General features: G+C 42.1%; 3 protein-coding genes across 3 annotated transcripts; all 3 read left to right on the top strand.

The window, feature by feature from the left end:
- The first annotated feature begins 434 nt into the window (after positions 1–434).
- LOC129617018 (uncharacterized) lies at positions 435–3469 on the top strand. Its single transcript, XM_055532474.1, has 13 exons — positions 435–782; positions 832–960; positions 1008–1438; positions 1485–1635; positions 1711–1821; positions 1894–2117; positions 2166–2240; positions 2304–2523; positions 2579–2673; positions 2752–2916; positions 2967–3057; positions 3127–3190; positions 3234–3469. The coding sequence occupies exons 1-13, from the start codon at positions 435–437 to the stop codon at positions 3467–3469; spliced, it is 2340 nt and encodes a 779-aa protein (XP_055388449.1).
- A 6835-nt stretch (positions 3470–10304) lies between these two features.
- Positions 10305–11131, top strand: LOC129617017 (ER lumen protein-retaining receptor 3-like). The gene is made up of 4 exons (XM_055532473.1): positions 10305–10481; positions 10526–10792; positions 10877–11018; positions 11067–11131. Exons 1-4 carry the CDS (start codon positions 10305–10307, stop codon positions 11129–11131), a joined length of 651 nt encoding a protein of 216 aa, XP_055388448.1.
- Positions 11132–15313: 4182 nt separating this feature from the next.
- Positions 15314–17940, top strand: LOC129617015 (leukocyte receptor cluster member 8 homolog). Its single transcript, XM_055532472.1, has 6 exons — positions 15314–15394; positions 15442–15685; positions 15813–16081; positions 16201–16486; positions 16623–16981; positions 17062–17940. Exons 1-6 carry the CDS (start codon positions 15314–15316, stop codon positions 17938–17940), a joined length of 2118 nt encoding a protein of 705 aa, XP_055388447.1.
- The last annotated feature ends 220 nt before the right edge of the window (positions 17941–18160 follow it).

The raw sequence follows: 18160 nt of genomic DNA, 5'->3' as shown, positions 1-18160 counted from the left end.
CAATCGAAGTGGTAAAGCAGCGTCTAGAAAAGGAACCACAGAACGACATTCCAGTTCAGACAGAAGAAGCAAGCACATCGGAGGAAACAGCGCTCGAATCAAAGCCACCCTTGACGAGATTAAAACTCTCAATTGGATCTCCCAAAGGAAAAGATGCGAAAGTCAATGAGACTGGTGATTTGATTGAGGTCAGTCAGCTTGGGGGGTGTCAGTCGCTTTGGGTCAGTTGGTTTCGGTTACTTGGTTCAGTTGGTTTGGATCGAGTGGATCAATTTTCACAATTCGAACATTTGGTATTCTTGTTGAATTGTGAGTATGAGTTTTGATCTTTTCAGATTTGGGATGAGAATGAGGGGGGGCTTTCGTGGGGTCACAAAAAAGCACGTGATGGCACGTGGGAAGAGAAGTGGCTTCAGCAAAAAAGGTAAAGAGTCATGATCACCAACGAAGATCATTGCATCTATGGTAGTCAGCATCGTGAAAGTGGTGCTCTTCCTGGAGATGTTGAAGAGGTTTCAATCGTTTTTGGCCAAAGTTCTGGGATTAATGGTCGACTCCATCAAAGGTGGACGGCTTGTTGGGAAAATCAGACTTTGCCAGCGAGACCTGGGAGTCCAACACTGGTCTCTAAAAGAGTACAAAAATTGGTTCGTCAATTTGAAGAAGATATGGAAACGATAAAAGAAGTAGGCGAAGTTTCCGCTACCCTCTCAGCGGTTTTTCATGCTAGCATCAATGCTGTCAGCATCTTCATGCATGGTGTTATTGTCTTCATGCATGCTGTTATTGTCTTCATGCATTCTGTTCTTCTATCATTGTTGATTATTGAAGGAATGGAATGAGACGATCGATGAATGCGCTCGACCTCTTTCGGAGGCTTTAAAAACTGAGGACTCGTGGACCCGAAGAGTTCTGACGATAAAATCTGGAGTTCACAAAGCAACGGGGAGAACCTGGAAGGTAGACAGATTGTATTGGCTAACTTGTTGGATTGATTTCCTTGTCAGAGCGTCTCCGATGAGCGATTTCAGCAATCCGTTGAGGGTGAAGAACTCCTTAATGTCACAGAAACGCTCGATGAAGAATCTGGAGAAACGAAACGACATCGATTCCATAGAAGAGAGCGGGACGGAACAGAACGCACTGAAGTCCGGATGTCGACGATCGACGGAGGAAGGACTGTTCTTGTGACTGATGAATGGTGTCGTAATTCTGAAGGAATGAAATGGGGGAAAAAATCTGGAACAGGAGCGGAGTGTGTTTTTCATCACGATAATTCGAATCCCTCTTTTCTGTTGTGTAGTGATGATGAATGGCACTCAACGTGGTTCGAACGGCCTAACGGGGATCGTGAGGTTGTGGAATGGAAGCGAGGGGTCGAAGGAGTTCGTGGAGAGAAATCGGGTTTCAGTCATAATGGAGAGAGTTACGACGAAAGGTGAGTTTGTCGCGAGCTAGAGCAACAGAGTTGAATTGGATTGCAGATGGGAAACACTTGAGCATCCAGTTGGGACTCAATTAGAACGGCGCTCTTATAGCGATAAATGGTGGAGTGGGAAAGGAGATCAGAAATGGGGTGAAAAAAGCTTAAAACTTGAGAAGATAGATGAGGATTCGGTGATGATGGAAAGTCATGTAAGTGATTGGATTAAGAGTCTCATTCAGTTTTGATTTCACAAACGGGATTTTATTGTTAGTTTGGCATTACAGGTTGTTCGAGAGAAATGGTACGACAACACGGTAGAAAAATCAGTTGATAACTGGAAAGTTGATAAGGAGTTCGAGAAGACGAAAGAAGGGACTAGCATACCTGTCCGTCTGGTGAGCGTTGTTTGCGTAGTTCGGATTAACAATATTATTTAGACCATTTTGAACTCGACGTTTTGTTGATAGGTGGAGCATGGGTACAAACTTGGCGATCGCTATGCTGATGGAACTGAATGGGGAGAACATTGGGGACGTGTTTATGAAAAAGGAGAATTAGAAGGAAAGAATTTAGAAGAGATTGAAAGCCCACGTTGTGATGAATCTGAAGGTGTTCATGGCGTTGTGTTGAGGATGCGACATCAGGACAAATGGTGGAGAGAAACGAATGGGAATAAATGGGGAGAAAAGAGGTAGAGAATGACAATTCGGGAAGAAAGAATTAATTCCATGTCATTCAGGTTTGTCGATTTGAAGTTGAACGAAGAACGAAATGAGAATTGGTACAACAATGGAAAGGAAGAACAGGTCGATAGGTGAGGAATGTCACTTAGTTGGATTTTGTATTTATGGATTCATTTACTGTTGATTGATGGCAGATGGGAAATCAGTGAAGGTGGGATACGTCATGGAGAAAAATTCGGCAAAGCTGTTGATGGATCGCGCGAATGGAGAGAAAAGTGGTCGGAGAAGAATGATGACTTCTGGATTGATAAACATTGGACTGAACAACAAGAAGGAGGAAGGAACGTGCGATGGGGAGAAGTGGAAGGAAAAGAGGGAGGGAAGAAATGGAGACAGAAATGGGGCGAGGATAAAGTAGGAAAGTTGTAGGATCTTTGATTTATAGAGAAGCTGTTGTGTTGTTTATCAGCATGTTGATTGTGATGCTGGTCATCGATATGTTGAGAAATGGGATGATGATGGATTTGGGAATATAAAAACACTAAAAGAAGGTGAAGATTGGGTGTAAGCTGACAATTTTTAGAAACTGATTCTCTGTGAATTGATGTGGATTTTGTTTGAAATAGACCTTCTTTTTTCTAGAGATGGAAGAACAGTCAACTGGTTTTCCGATCGCTACGGAGAGAGTTTGGGTAAAGGAGAGAAGTGGGCGGTGAAGGAGGGAACGACTGGTGACGGTGATGCGTGGATGGAAAAATGGAACGAATCTCCAGACGCCAAAAGCGCAGAGAAGACTGGAAAGAATAAGTGAGACGCAATGAATCGCGATGTTGTTGATTTTGATTGTTTTTTTTCAGGCTTGGTGATGAGTGGAAAGAAATTTGGAAGGAAACCATTGAAAGCGATAAGAAAATCAAATGGGCTGAAAAAACGGGAAAAAATCCGAATGTACGAAAATTGAGGAAACTCGGCAGTTGAATGCGAATGTTCTGGTTCTTGATGCCTCGTCTGTTTTAGGGAGAAGAATGGCTTGAAACGTGGTGGGAAGAAGGAGATGAAAAGAAATTTGCTAAAAAGATCGGTGAGTCGCTCTCGATGATCAAAATTCTGGATGTATGTTGCAGGAAAAAATAACTCTGAGGAATGGAAGGAGGAATGGGGAGAAGAAAGCCATCCCAACGGATCTGGGGAGAAATGGACGTCAAAATGGGCCCGAAACCGGACAACTGGAGAAGCTAGAGGAGAGTCGTGGGGTGATACATGGAACGGTGATGCTGGTGGACATCATTGGGGCGAAAAATGGAACAACGATCAAGTTGAAAAGTGGTGGAAGGATTCTGCAGGAAAGCCAGACGGATAGAATTCGATTTGCGAGTTTTTTTCGTTTCTTTTTTGTTTGATTGTTGTAAATATTGCTTCATCTTTCGGTCAAGATGCTTTTTAGGTGTCAAAAAGGTTCTCCATTCAAATCAACGAGAACTATTGGAACACTCACTGTTGGTAGAGGAAGAAAGAGAAATCCTCTCAGTGTTCAGAATCAACTCTTCAGTCCTGTCTCCCCAGTTGTTCTTCCAGAAGCAGCGAAATCGGTATTGCATGAGACAGCATATACATCCGTTGGCGGCCTTCTTGAGGCCGTCCATCGCTTGCTTGTTGCTGATTATGTCCCTATCACGAGGATGCAGCCGCTACAAGCCCAACCCAAGGCACATAAAAACAGTCCCAAGTATTTTGAGGACATGAATAGAAAATCAGTCAGCCTACCGACCATTACAGAACCAGGCGAGCTTCACAGACGATTAATCAAGTTACAATGGATTGGTTTTTTGCAACAACAAGTCAAACGTACAGGACCAACGGGGAGGCACATCTCCGACCAACTTGATCAGTTTATGCCCCCTTGGAGCTCGCAGGACAGTCTCGCCCTCCAACTAGACAGAAATACGTTTATCAATGCAGTGACTGAAGCTGCCGCATTGGCTTCCGATAGTGGAAGGGATTGGACAGAAGATAAATATATGTTGGAGCGGGCTCTCTATCCAGGTAAGAGAAGGGGTCTATTCGGTGGAACAAGTGTTGTTGCAGTTCAGGTCTATCGTTTGATTGATGCCAATACGGATGGAGTGCATATTGCAGAGTTGTTCGCTATCTCAAATTTGGAGGCATCAGAACTCCCTCCTTTAGCTGCGAATCTTTTTCAGGTTTTAGGAAAACGTCAGCGGGACAAACCGCAAGCTGCTAGGTGAATTTAGACACATATCGAGTTTTCAGCTTTGATACAATTCTCATCGGTCGGGGTATTCTATCAATGTCTGTCTGTTGTACATCAATAACGCCCGATTGTCACCATGTAGGGCGCTATAAACATATTGTTGAATTTTCAGGTTCTCAATTAGTGAGCTCGAGCCATTTAGATCAACATTCGAGCAATTGATCGAAATGGCAGACCAACTGTTTACTGAATATATTTTGTTTGAAATGAAAGAAGAAGGAACAAATGGAGCGGAAAAATTGAAGGAAGCGATTCATCAGAGAGAATTAGAAAGAAGGACAAAAGCAATTCAAGAATTGAAACGAATTCCGTATCCTGGTGAGAAGCGTAATCCGAAAAAAGGAGCGAAGAATTTCTATACAAAGCTGCCGTCAATTGATGTCCTACGAACGCCAATGTCCTCTAAATTGAGGGCACGCCTCACCACTGATTCCGATTCGTTCCTAGAAGTGATTGGCCAGAAACTATTGAGTTTGGCTCTCTATCATTTTTTGCCAAACCTGCAAGAGAGGCAAGAGAGAAATGACAACGCAGGAAATCCTGACTTACAAGAGGCAAGTCCCAAGTCAAAGTCCCAAAGACAGAGCAGCTGTATTGCATTCTTTGATCAGATTCTTCTTAGAAACTCCCACAATCCACCCACAGCCGCAATTGTGACAGAAGCGTTCGGTCTTCCTGTGCGCAGTGATGAAACATCAGAAATCCCCCGTTCAATGAGCCCCGATATGAAATGGAGACTAAAGTACTTGGCACCCCATGTTGGAGAGGGACTGCTCTTCAATCGATCAGTCTTTCCAACTTTACAACAATTTGAGGAAGTAAACTGCATTATCCTTGATCTTTCTATTAATGTCATTTTTTCAAGATCCTATCTGAAACTCCCCTTCCAGGAAAGCCTTTCTTAAATTATTTAGCCTTCTGTGATTCAGCAGAAGCCTCTGTCATCGATTACTGGTAAATGCGAAGTCATACTGTCAGCCATCCACCAAGTCAGAAGCTACTCGAGCTCACTTCAGGTGGAATGGCCTCACAGCAATGGACGATATTGATGTCAAGTGGCGACTCAATAATTTGATGTCTGTTGAAGAATTTGCTGGTTATCAAATCGGTGCATCAGCGAGACAGCCTCATTCAATTGTTATCACGCAGGAGTTGTTGCACTCACTTCACGGATATCTTCATTCTATCTCTCGTCATTACGCCCAAGGTCGTCAGAAATTGAGTGTCGCACTTGTGGGAAGTTCGGCAGCCCGCTGGGGTTGGTTTCTTCGATGCAAGGAAGCGGTAAGGCTCAAATGGACACAAAGACAAGGGGTGTCCCTGGGACAAGGGATCCTCTGTCCCTGGTAGACTTGTCCCTCTGTCCCTATCAGAGGTATCCATCGACTGCATTGCTTGGGACTTCCTCGTTCTCGTCTCCTTCTCCAAAGCTGAAATTCATCCCTATTGCTGTGATGTAAACCAATTTTTAAGGCAATCAAAATGAACAAATCACCGTTTCTTGCAGGCCCGATTCATTCCAAGATCCAGACCGACCGACTGAGAGCATCGACGGTAACCAAGACAACCATTCAAATACCAATCGCTTTCTGATTTATCAGACACCCTTCGCCTCCCCTTCATTTACCACAAAACGGGTAATCAGCTTTAGAACGTTTGGAACACTTCTCATCTATTTTGCAGGAGCCGTCGGCTTCCCCTATTACGATTTTGATAATCTGAAAGGCGCATTAGAACGTCATCGTCCAGAGTGAGACTTTCTTGTTTTGCCTCATTGCTTGATGCTTCCGTCAGTATCGTCATTTGCTTTTGCATGCCACCTGACATCGATTGGAGCGTGCATTTTAGGACAGCAACATCTGTTAAGGTATTTTTTAATCCAAGCATTCAAACAATCACATTTTTCAGGAATATCTTTTATTTGGCGCAAGCGATTCTGGTACTAAAGCTCGTTTATTTCAAAACGCTTTTTTGGTTGTCAGACGGATCTGGTCATTTATTTGACACTTGGGGCTTCAAGACTTTCTTTGACGTCAGTTCATTTTTATTTCTTCTTTCTTTCCTCTCTCTTACATTTTACGCATTGTTCGTTTAGAAACCACGATTAATACAATCGGCGAAACTTATTAAAGACTATCATTGTACCCCTCCCTACATCCAGGAGGGATTCAAGCGTTTTAACCTTCAAGGTACTTCATTTCCGACGTCGTTTTCAGTGAAACATTGCTGTACTCATCCATATTCTGATCCTCAGAGCTTTCTTCTCTGGTTATTAGCTCCCTTGACTCTCCCGGTGTGTTGTTACTTCATGTCCCTGCAGAGACGATTCTTTGTGTGTAGAGGCTGCTGGGCACTCCAATGTTGTTGCCTTTCGGCGAATTTTTTAAACCATTGTGACTTTTCACGAGACGCTTGACAATACTGTCGTTTCCGTCCCGCCAACATGTCAGAATCAACAAACACAAAAATGAGGGCAGACGGTCCATCTGTAAGGCTGACAGCAAAAAGCCGCCAATTTGAAGAAGAATCCGAGATCAACGACGTTCGGACAGAATCGCTGAATCCGTCCCGACTTCATCAGAACTGTCGCGAATCAATTACGTCCCTCGCGTTCTTCTCTTCGCGTGTTTATTGGTGCGCTGTGGATTGGACAACCCTCTTTTATGTTTTTGTGAGTAGTTATTGGCATTTATTCAATGTTTATAACCTTGGATTTAACATTCAAGCCGTCATAGGACTAGTCCTGGCATTTTTGATCGTTCCATCATTGCTTTTTATTCATCCCCTACAAAGCTGGTTCAAGTCATTGCATGGACTTCTAATCAGCCGTTTGGTTTCTATCGTGCTTCTCTCATGCGCAATCCAAGTGCAGGAGTCCGTACGGACGGTCTTTTGGGCTCTCAACACCGGAATAACGCTTTTCCGCTTTTTGATCGTCCCACTCTCAGCAGAAGGCTGTTCACTGCAATTCCAGTGGATCGAGTCAACTCTGGGATTGGCATTTTTGATTTCACTACGGGCGTTATTTTGGAGCTTCCATCCTCTCGACATGATGGAATCGCTCATCATCCCAATTCTGTTTCTCTTTATCGCACTTCTTGCTGCAATCGTTATCTTTGACTTTTCACAGCGTCATAGAAAACTCGCTGCAGTCCCTCATTCCCTGTCACCAACCCTGGCCGTGTTCTACGGTATTTTGGGGGGTTTGGGAACATCAAGTGTTTTGTTTCTGGTTGTTTATATGTTTAGTTCCGATGCGATGATACCCCGCTTCACCGGGTATGATCCCGTTTCATTCGGACCACCAATTATTTTCTGTTTTTGTCTGGGGTGTCTTTTTCAAATTCTTATCGCTATATTTCGAGACTCTAATTCAATTTTCATTCCCATTTTTCAATTTTTTGCATTTGTAGTCTTTATCGTTGGTTCCGGCCTATTTTCGACAGCACGGTCCCAGTCTAGTTATAGCGAGCATAGTGGCGCACACGACATCCTCACCTACGCATCGACCGGTGTCCCATCTTCCTATGCTGGGGGCTGCTTAGTTGCGTTTTCATTTCCTCTGATATCTGATGTCCCTGTGATGATGCTTCGCCATTATGTCCAAGCGACAGCAAGCTCATGGAAACGTTGCGGCATTTCCGTTCTTATGGGGCTGTGGATGATTCTGACGTTTGTCTTCCATCTCTGTTGGTTTGTGGGCCCCTTCGTTCCTGGACTTGGAGATGCCTTTTGGTCTAACGAAGTTGCAGTTTTTTGGTGGATTTTATCCCCATTCCTTCTCTCTTTTCTCGTGGGTGTCATCGCTCCTATAATCATTCAACGAAAAGAGACGGAAAATATAGCAACGTCATCCGCGGAATTCGACGATATTGAATCCAGGACACGGAACACAACAACGTCACATCGGGCTTATGGGACTCCATTTCTCTTTCTGTTCTGCATCGTTTTTTTGGTCTTCTTGCCCGCTGTTCGAGAACGTGGTTATCATTTTTCTCAGCGGGGAAGCAGGCTGGTGAGCGATAAGCTCTCTGTTGTGTCCTACAACATTCAAGGGGGTCTCTCTCTCTATAATGGCGACAATCTCGGTTATCCGAGCGCTCAGCGAATTGATGAGTGGGACGCTTTCCTCGGTGGAGTTCATCTATGGGGCATTCAAGAAAGCGACACAACTAATTTGCTGCACATGAATCGAGATTTCATGTCATTTTTCACCCGCAATACGAGATTCTATTCAAATCCCGGTAAGTAGATGCTCTGATGTAAATAATCCACATGAATGTAACGCAGACTATAGATATATGAATATATGGTACAGAAGACTATAGATATATGAATTACAGAAGACTATGGATATATGAATATATGCTACAGAAGACGATAGATACATGAATATATGCTACAGAAGACGATAGATACCTGAATATATGCTACAGAAGACGATAGATAGATGAATATATGCTACAGAAGACGATAGATAGATGAATATATGCTACAGAAGACGATAGATAGATGAATATATGCTACAGAAGACGATAGATAGATGAATATATGCTACAGAAGACGATAGATAGATGAATATATGCTACAGAAGACGATAGATAAATGAATATATGCTACAGAAGACGATAGATACATGAATATATGCTGCAGAAGACGATAGATATATGAATATATGCTACAGAAGACGATAGATATATGAATATATGCTACAGAAGACGATAGATATATGAATATATGCTACAGAAGACCATAGATATATGAATATATGCTACAGAAGACTATAGATATATGAATATATGCTACAGAAGACTACAGACACATGAACACATGGTACAGAAGACTATAGATATATGAATATATGGTACAGAAGACTATGGATATATGAATATATGCTACAGAAGACTATAGATATATGAATATATACTACAGAAGACGATAGATATATGAATATATGCTACAGAAGACGATAGATATATGAATATATGCTACAGAAGACCATAGATATATGAATATATGCTACAGAAGACTATAGATATATGAATATATGCTACAGAAGACTATAGATATATGAATATATGCTGCAGAAGACTATAGATATATGAATATATGCTGCAGAAGACTATAGATATATGAATATATGCTGCAGAAGACTATAGATATATGAATATACATAAGACTATATACATGTGAATGTATACTACAGAAGACTATAGATATGTATGGTTAAGGGTGCTTGCGTTGTTATGTAGGTGCGGCCAGCTTCTTGGGAACTCCAGGCGTGGCCCTTCTGACGTCGGAAAAGGTCGAGGGCCCCTCGTGCATCGCCTACCAAGAGGAGGAGAACCACTGAACAGGCTTCTGATTACGGGCGTGTACCCATGGAGAAAGTATCCTGCGTCTGAACCAATCTCAAGGGTTTTCATAGGAATACTCATATGAGCGCTTTCTCAAAAGATGCAAGAAAAATCCAATTGGATGCAATTGAGACTCTTCTTCCAACAAAAGGCCCGCTAATACTGATGGGAGATTTCAATGCAAAACCTGAAATGGTGGAACCAAGCATTACGAACCGCACTGGTCTCATACGCGTTCCGTTAGATCCTTCTCGACCAACAGAAACGGCTGGATATGATCATATTGATCACATTTATTACCGTGACTTGTGTTTGTTGAAGTATGGAATAGCTGGAACGGCTGGTATGAGTGACCATATGGGCTGTTTGGGCAGTGTTCGATACTCTCGATCAATGTTAAGACATCTCAATGTGTAAGCAGCTTTGAAAGAGTTTTCATATTGAAGTTTTTAAACATTTGACACATTCTATTTTTTTAATGCGACTCTTTTCTAGATGTGCTTTTCTCTTTGTTTGCAACAGTCACAGTTTTAGATAATCAATTAGAAAATATCCTTTTGCCAATAATGGAGAAATGGCTATTCATTATTGGTTATTTGATCCAGGTGGTGGGATCCTTGCTTCTCCTCGTAAAAGTATGGAGCAAAAAGTCAGTGTATGGACTATCAAGCGACACACAAATTTGCTTCCTCATTTCCACATTAAGCCGAATTGTGTGGTCAATGGACACTAGACTAGTTGAAGTAAGTCTTACATTCTATCTACACTGCTGCATCTTCTTCGTCAGACATATTTAGCTTATGCTGAATTAGCATCATCGACTGTCGTCACTGTTTTGCTTTGTTTTTCCGTATGGAAATTTCGGCATACAACGACGAAAGAGGCTTGGTGGCCTTTACGTTCGATGGTATTGGGTCCAATCGCTTTTGTTCTTGCTGTACTTTTCCATCCTGGAAGCGCAACAATATCATTGCAAGTCTTGGTGGCTTTCACAATGTATATTGAAGCAATGGCGTTACTTCCTCAACTCTATTTGATGAGGAAAATGATTGAAGTAAGCCCGTTGTTAATCAGTGTAATATAAACGTAAACAATACTTCCTACCAATGATTTGACATCTCTTATTGGTTCTTGTCAGGTGGAGCCATTAACTTCTCATTATGTTGGCATCCTCGTTCTATCGAGGATTGTGCGCCTTGCCTTCTGGTTTTCGTTATTTATGCAAGGAGAGCACTTCATAGGGCTTTTTGTGGCAGATCTACTGCATACATTACTTGCGGGTATGTTTTCAATAGTTGAACAATTTCATTTGGTTTTCTCATTATTAGGTGACTATCTTTATATTTGGTGCCGCAAGTTACGAACTGGCGGGGCCCTTATTTACAAATTTTAGATCTTAGATGTCTTTTTTGAAACTAGAACATTCCTCTGATGTGCATGCTAACACTTGGACCACTTTCTGTGCAAACCTGATGGGGACGTTTCTGAAACCCTTTGAATCTGGAGGAAGTTTGCAAGGAGACTCTTCAGATGGAAAAACTGCAGTACTTAGGGCCGCACGGGCTGGCGATGAACTTTCAGCGAGTTGTGCAGATGCGCCAAATGCAAAAAATATGTGAGATGGAAAAACTGCATCAACTTCTAAGAAGGGTTGTGTTTTCTCAATAGATATGAGATTTTCCTGGAAGGGTTGAAAGTAGCTGGGCAGACCGCGTACTGTTTTGGATCTGTATTGGAAGGAAAAAAGAATTATAATTGGCTCAGTTATGAAAATGTAAGAAGGAGAGAGAGTGATGACTTTAATGGTTAGGCCATCATCGTTCGTTGCAAGGTGATGTTGTTGTTACTAGGTTAAGGAACAAGTACTGAGAACGGGATCAGCCTTGTTGTTAGAACTTCCCCCAATAGCAACTTCTGCTGATGAGGTTGCGAAGGAGAGAGCACATGTCAGTGGAGAAGGAAAAGACGTTTTTGAAAGTGATCCACACAAAGATAAACTTCAACAAATTAATAAAGAAGACTGCTGCAGTCCTCAAGTGGATTTTTTTCCTGGGAGTTCCGTCAAAAGCCCAACATCCTCAAACCCAAGCGCCGTTATTTTGGAGCCAGTTGTGAAGCGTGGAAACCAATTCGATTATCCTGCGGCCAGAAGATGGAAAACAGTTGGAATATTTGCATCTTCAAAACAAAGAAAAGAGTGTCTGATCACACTCCTTGCTGGTGGGTTCTTGTGTTTTCATCGTGTTGCCATGCGTCTCACTCTCAGGGGCCGCTTTTAACGTTACTGTCATCTGGTTGAGTCCAACACTGAAAAAAGAAGATGTTGTCAGGATCCTCAATAAAACAAGTGGGAATCATGTTAGTTGTGTTTGTTACGGTCGTGTTACTTGTCAGAAACTCGAGCGGTTATCGGCGATAGTGTCGACATCATGGGACTTTTCGATTATATCAAGTCGCAAAGCCCAGACTATCAGCCTCTACGAACACTCATCTCATTTGGGAATGTGAGCACTTCATTATATCTTATGGGACATTATTTCATGTATTACATCATGTAGATTTCTGCTTTCAGGTTCCTGCTTCTGTGAAGCTTGATGCGAGCAACTATCAACTGAGGATGATGACTTGGGTGAATCTTTATGAAGTGAGCCGCGGAAAACTTCTTTCACCGTCTTCGTCCGCTGGCAATCAACTTGCTGCAGTTGTCTTCAGTAAGGATGCACAACTGTTCTCTCACAGATACTCCCTTCTATCCAGAGCGCGCAGACATCAAATTGATGCGTGGCCAAATTCCATCATCTCAGGATATCCAGGGAGTGATGCTCAGTCATCGTAATCTAGTTTCTGCTGTCTCGGGTTTCCTATTCACAACCGAATCAAGTCTTTTCAACAAGGTGAACTACTGGAATTATGAATAAAATCATAAATATAATTATTTCACTGGAATTATGAATAAAATCATAAATATAATTATCAATCATCATCTCTTTTAATTCTTCACTTCTTTCTCCATTTCAGGAGACTGTTCATTATTGTAGAATTCCGTTGTCTGATCCCCTAGAAATTATTACTTGTGTCGCTACTCTGATGAGAGGGGGTCGAATCGCTTTCTCCTCTCTCTCAGGATTGCATTCTTCTTCGTTGTATTCATCTCCAACTTCAGAAGATTCTTTTTTCAATCAAGAACTCCTCCCTGATCTCGAATTAGCACGGCCAACATTCTTACTTATTCATCCACGATTTGCAGTTGAAATTCATCGAGAGGTAAAATCGATTTTGTAAACCTTCAATATGCTTTCTTAAGTATAAAATAATCGATTTTTCAGTCGATTTCAAATAATCGTCAAATTTCAATAATTACAGATTCTGGAATCTCTTTGAAATGCCTTTCATTAATGATTCCCGAATTCCTCAGATTTTTCTACGCACTACTGTCGAGCGATCTGGATTTCGTGCAAGAAAGTTTCAATCCCTACTGGAGCGACGAGCAATGAACGTCGAGTGTGGGAATCTGAAGTCATTGGGATCCGGGTTTTGGGACAATGTGAGTAACTCGACTATCCTATCCCTTCCTATTCCTTCGACTTTCAGATTCTTTTTAAACGATTTCGATCTCTTTTAAGTTCATCATTGAGGGCTATGGTCTTCACTTACGGAACCGATCCCCAAGTCCTTCGCTCGTTACAAGTTATTTTTCGACTTCCAATTTACACAATTTATGGAGATCATTTTACTTCTGGAATTTCATTTCTAAATTCTGAATCACCGACAAAAGAATCGAATCAGTTTAACCAACTGCTTCCAACGTTAGGTAAATATTTTCAGGTCGCGTCATCATTTACAGCGACAGGTTGATCAATCTCGTGAATGCATAGTCACATTAGCTCTAGCATATCTCTTAAGTCCTCGTTACTTGTATTGACGCAAGCTGACAATCTCCTCTCATATCCATTTCACAAGGTTCTTCTGATGCATTCTCGTTACCTTTGTGTCTGCAGAACTTCAACCAATTGATTCAAGGTAGAAAGTGTAACAAGATGCGGGGTTCAATGTTCTTCAGTCAGACACAACTTCAAATAAGAGGCAATTCCGTATCTCCTGGTGTCTGGAATTTGAACTATGAAGATGGCGAAACCTTGTCATCTCCCATAGATGAAAATGGATGGTAAGACTTTTGTGCTTCGGAAGAGATCCATCTCTACTTCTGGGGTTCACTCACTATTGGAATTCCCTCACGGCCGTTCCTTTCTGCTCAGGTATCGACCAGGAGCTCAAATAACAGTCTCGGATAAATTTGCAACTATCACGGAAGCAGATGGCAAAGTACTTCCAAACATAAACCATCCTCTGAATTGAATGTCTTCTCAGGCTTCATCTACCTCGCAATACCTGAGAAGTCCCTTTATTCATGTGACTCAGGAAGTCCGTGCTAATTAATCTATTGGTTTCTTTTGATTGGATGATTGCAGATTTCTGAGGCGGAGATTATTGTGGTGCCTTCCCGTCGTGTCCTGGACGTCTGGGAGAAAAAGAAGAAGCGACCAGAACTCGAAGAATTGCTTCAAACGGTCAGTTGCTTCAACTGCGGCAATTTCAAGCTTCTCTATGCTCCCAGGAGATCGAGCGATTTCATGAGAAGTGCAACCTCAAAGTGAGAGTCAAAGGTTTCTCCTAATCTGCTCAATTCTTTTTGAAATTTATTTTTCATTATATTTTTTCGTGCCTAGTCATTGACGCAGTTTGACCCAGAGTCACAGAAATTGTCTTTAATCTCATTTTCATGTCAAAGACATTTTCACTTGAAGATCCAAGGCAGGTCTCATTCCTCAAACTCAAGTTTTGATGGAATCTTGTTTTCGATAGAGCTCAGATTTCACACAGGCTCTCATCAAACGGATATTTCGTGGTGCAAATATTCTGGGCAAATTTTCCTTGACGTCGAATTGAATGCTTCATTAAACACCAAGCAGCAGGCCGTCAATATTCAAGTCCGTCTTTTGTTCACAAGGCACAAACCTCAACGCCCTGCTTCAACAGGTATTTGCAGCGCGCGCTCTTCGCTCCACCAGCTTAACGGCTATTCGTGTTTCAGGGAGTTTTTTGCGTTCCAAATCGGTCCTCGGTGTTTCCAGCCTTACAAAACTTTTCCTCAACCAGGCCGTTCAAGATGATATTTTAGGAACATCTTTTTCTTGACCTCGGTTAAAACAAAGTTGCTGCACAAACAAAAACAGCTGTTCTCTATCCATTTCCTTCGTAGCCAATATTTCCATCATCATGTATGCGATGCCAGGCGCATTCAGTTCGATGGGGATTTCTCCAGCCGATCCTCATATTCAACACCTAGCTAAAGTGAGTCATCCGAATCAGTTCAATTATTTATTTGTGCCGCTTAACCGCAGCTTGCATCTCTGTCTATATCATCACTCTATCCGTCAGCCCATATACCTTAGCGCGTGTCAGTTACTGCACTGTGTTTCAATATTTTTTTTAAGAATTACATCTCATTCCTTTCTTTCAGCAAGTCCGTGAAGAAACGGTCCAAACGCGAACGAAGGCATTGATCGCAAATGGAATGGCGGAGAAAGCGGCTCGTCAAGAGGCTGAGCGTTCCATTTCCTCGGACAAGAATATTTTTCTCCAACAAGCAATGTTGGTAAGCTAACTGTTTTTTAATCAACGCGCGCTACATTATCGTTTCAGAAATACATCGAAACGCTTAGCGGTGCAAATTCTGTTTCGACCCCTGCGTACTCTCCGTGGACGGCAATGTTCACACAACAATTTCAGCCCCCTCTTGCTGCACCTCCCCAACTTTCTGGTATTCCTCCCCCTTCTCCCGTTTCTGGTGTCCCCCCGTCATATTCTTATCCCACACAACCAAATTCAAAGCTCCAGCAACTGCTTCAGGGTATTTCGAATGTTGTTGCATCAAAATCAATTCCTAGTAAGCCAACTGCTCGATAGTCGTAAAATCGTTCAGATTCCTCCATGCTACAGCAACCCAGCATTCAAATGAATCAATTGATTTAACCCATTCATCCTATTCTGATTTTTTGATCATGTTCTCTTAGGTGTGACGAACACAGGTCCAGCTGATGTGATTGCTGCAGCACACGCTAATCTGTCTCGCTCACGGTCCAGTCGCTTTGATATTTCGTCTTCTCCTCCATCAGCGGCTCCAATGGCACCTCAAGAATCCTATCAATCCTACACACAAAGCTTCTCCCCGTATCCTCCCCAAATGTTCAATTTGCAGGCACAATCAAAACCCCCAACCTCTCTCGTCAATGTCGATGCTCTCCTTCAAGCTTGGAAGTATCAAGTATTTAATTCTCATAGAGTACGCCATAAATCAGTTTCTCGATTCTTCTGAACTTCTTCTAAATCTCAATTCTTCTCATCTTCTTCTAAATCTCAATTCTTCTCATCTTCTTCTAAATCTCTTCTTTTTTTATTCAGACTGCCCCGCCAGGTTTACAGGGAAATGAATGGAGATCTCGATTGAAGCTCTTTGTTGAATGTCGCGATCGCCAAGTACGAGAGACACATGCTACACCTCATTGGTTGAGAGATTGTTTAAAACCGACTGTCGATGAAATTCTCAACGAAACAAAATCAGTGGGACTACCAGATATCCCTCCGCTCTCTGTTTTCTCTCCCAATCCTCCTCCCCCAGCGACAGATAGTCTGTCTCCAGTATCGTCTTCAGATGACTCATCCACTCAAAGTCGTTCTAAACATCGAGGTAGGTCCTTATTTAAATCTTGATTAATCAAACATGTACCTTATAAAAACATCTCTTTAATCGTCGTTCTGAGCGTCTATGATGAATGTGTACTGATGCTTCGCTTTTCTCATTCTGTCTTTCTCGTTCTGTTTAGGAAAACGTCGTCGTTCAACAAGTACCTCATCAATGTCCAAATCTTCGACATCTTCCGTGCCGAAACGCTCTTCTCTTTTCGAAATTGACAAACATGGACACAAAAGGGTTCGTCTCTCTGTCCCTGAAGAATATATTCAATTGGGAAATCGAACTGGAAGAAAGAAAAAAACAAAAGCAGAACGAAAAGCTTCCCGAATCATGACGACAGCCGAAGAGAGACGAAAGCGCGATGATCGTCTAAGAAGGTTTGGTTGTGATGAGCCTTCATCAAGTCCATTCTTTGATCAAGAGGTGGGTCTTGTAATGGGATATGAGGAGATTGGGACTGATTGGATTGGACGCAATGGAGTCTTAGTTGTAGGAATCCATTTTATATCTAATGATAACATTGTACCGAGATGGAACATGCTTTCAATTATCTGAATGTTTGATTTTAGGTTTCTTCTGCGTTGACGACATCCGAGGGATTACGAATGATGAGTTGGCAGGAAAAGCTAGCGATGTTAACAAGCAGGGAACGTGTGGTTGGTCTCAGTCAGCTGTTAGAGAAATCATACTTGAGACTGTGTGGACCACCGGATCCAGCGTTGGTAAGGCCCGAAGCGGTTCTAGTGAAATCGCTAAGACATTGCTTAGAGAGATGGAAGAAGGAAAGGGACTATCGCTTCATTGAGGAGCAATTTCGTTCAATACGTCAAGATCTTACAGTTCAAGGAATACGAAATGCTTTCACAACTCAGGTGTATGAAACAAATGCACGTGTAGCTCTAGAAAATTCCGATTTGGGACAGTTTAATCAATGTCAAACTCAACTCAGGGAATTGCATAAGTCCATGAATCTTCCGCTAGAGGAAAGTCATCGTGAAGAGTTCTTGTGTTATCGTATATTATATTTATCTTTGATGAATATGCGGCATGATTTACTGAAACTATCCGGTGAATTGACGACAGAAGAGAAACGACTCAAAGGTGTTCAATTCGCTGATGCGTTTCGTCGAGCGTCTGTTGAAGGAAATTTGCATCGCGTTCTCAAGCTCACTGCAAAAGGTCCCTTTCTGTCGTCAACTCTCATCAATATTTTCATCAATCGACTCCGCATGACGTATTTAGTTTTGATAGCACGGGCTCATTACACCGCAAATTTGTCTTTCTTAAAGGATGAATTAATGTTCAGTACAGAAGCTGAGTGCAAATATTTCTTGAGTCAAGCAAAGGCCGTCTGGACATCATCTGATTCCCTTGATTGCAAGAAATCGTTTCCTTTGTTTGAAGCATCTCCATTATTACAAGCAAGAAAAGTTCAAGCTCTTGGGTAGCACAAGCCTTGTTTTCCGCGTGTCTTCTAAAAACTCTATTAAAACATTTCTCCGAGTTTACGCACAACATTTTCTGCACACACAATACGCTTACATGCACACACGTTCACCTGTTGTAAGTGGAGCTCTCTGTCCAAATCGTTCCTTCCCTTTCATTGTTGTTAATGTCAGTCGTCTTCTCTGAAGCCAAGATGCAGCCAACAATGTCTTCTTCAACTCG

This window comes from Condylostylus longicornis, unplaced genomic scaffold, assembly GCF_029603195.1.
Source record: "Condylostylus longicornis isolate FDR11 unplaced genomic scaffold, ASM2960319v2 ptg000369l, whole genome shotgun sequence".
In the NCBI taxonomy this organism is placed as follows: Eukaryota; Metazoa; Arthropoda; class Insecta; order Diptera; family Dolichopodidae; genus Condylostylus; species Condylostylus longicornis.
The sequence above is the reverse complement of the archived record's forward strand: the minus strand, read 5'-3'. Positions and strand labels throughout refer to the sequence as shown.

Bases quoted from the DNA above. Each gene is read 5' to 3' on its own strand.
- LOC129617018 (XM_055532474.1), top strand. From the start codon at position 435: ATGATCACCAACGAAGATCATTGCATCTATGGTAGTCAGCATCGTGAA. The intron at 2,524-2,578 runs GTAGGAAAGTTG...GTTGTTTATCAG, and splicing joins AGAAATGGGGCGAGGATAAA to CATGTTGATTGTGATGCTGG. The intron at 2,674-2,751 runs GTAAGCTGACAA...TCTTTTTTCTAG, and splicing joins AAAGAAGGTGAAGATTGGGT to AGATGGAAGAACAGTCAACT.
- LOC129617017 (XM_055532473.1), top strand. From the start codon at position 10,305: ATGGAGAAATGGCTATTCATTATTGGTTATTTGATCCAGGTGGTGGGA. The intron at 10,482-10,525 runs GTAAGTCTTACA...CTTCTTCGTCAG, and splicing joins TGGACACTAGACTAGTTGAA to ACATATTTAGCTTATGCTGA. The intron at 11,019-11,066 runs GTATGTTTTCAA...TCTCATTATTAG, and splicing joins ACTGCATACATTACTTGCGG to GTGACTATCTTTATATTTGG.
- LOC129617015 (XM_055532472.1), top strand. From the start codon at position 15,314: ATGGCGGAGAAAGCGGCTCGTCAAGAGGCTGAGCGTTCCATTTCCTCG. The intron at 15,395-15,441 runs GTAAGCTAACTG...TTATCGTTTCAG, and splicing joins TTCTCCAACAAGCAATGTTG to AAATACATCGAAACGCTTAG. The intron at 16,982-17,061 runs GTAGGAATCCAT...GTTTGATTTTAG, and splicing joins GACGCAATGGAGTCTTAGTT to GTTTCTTCTGCGTTGACGAC.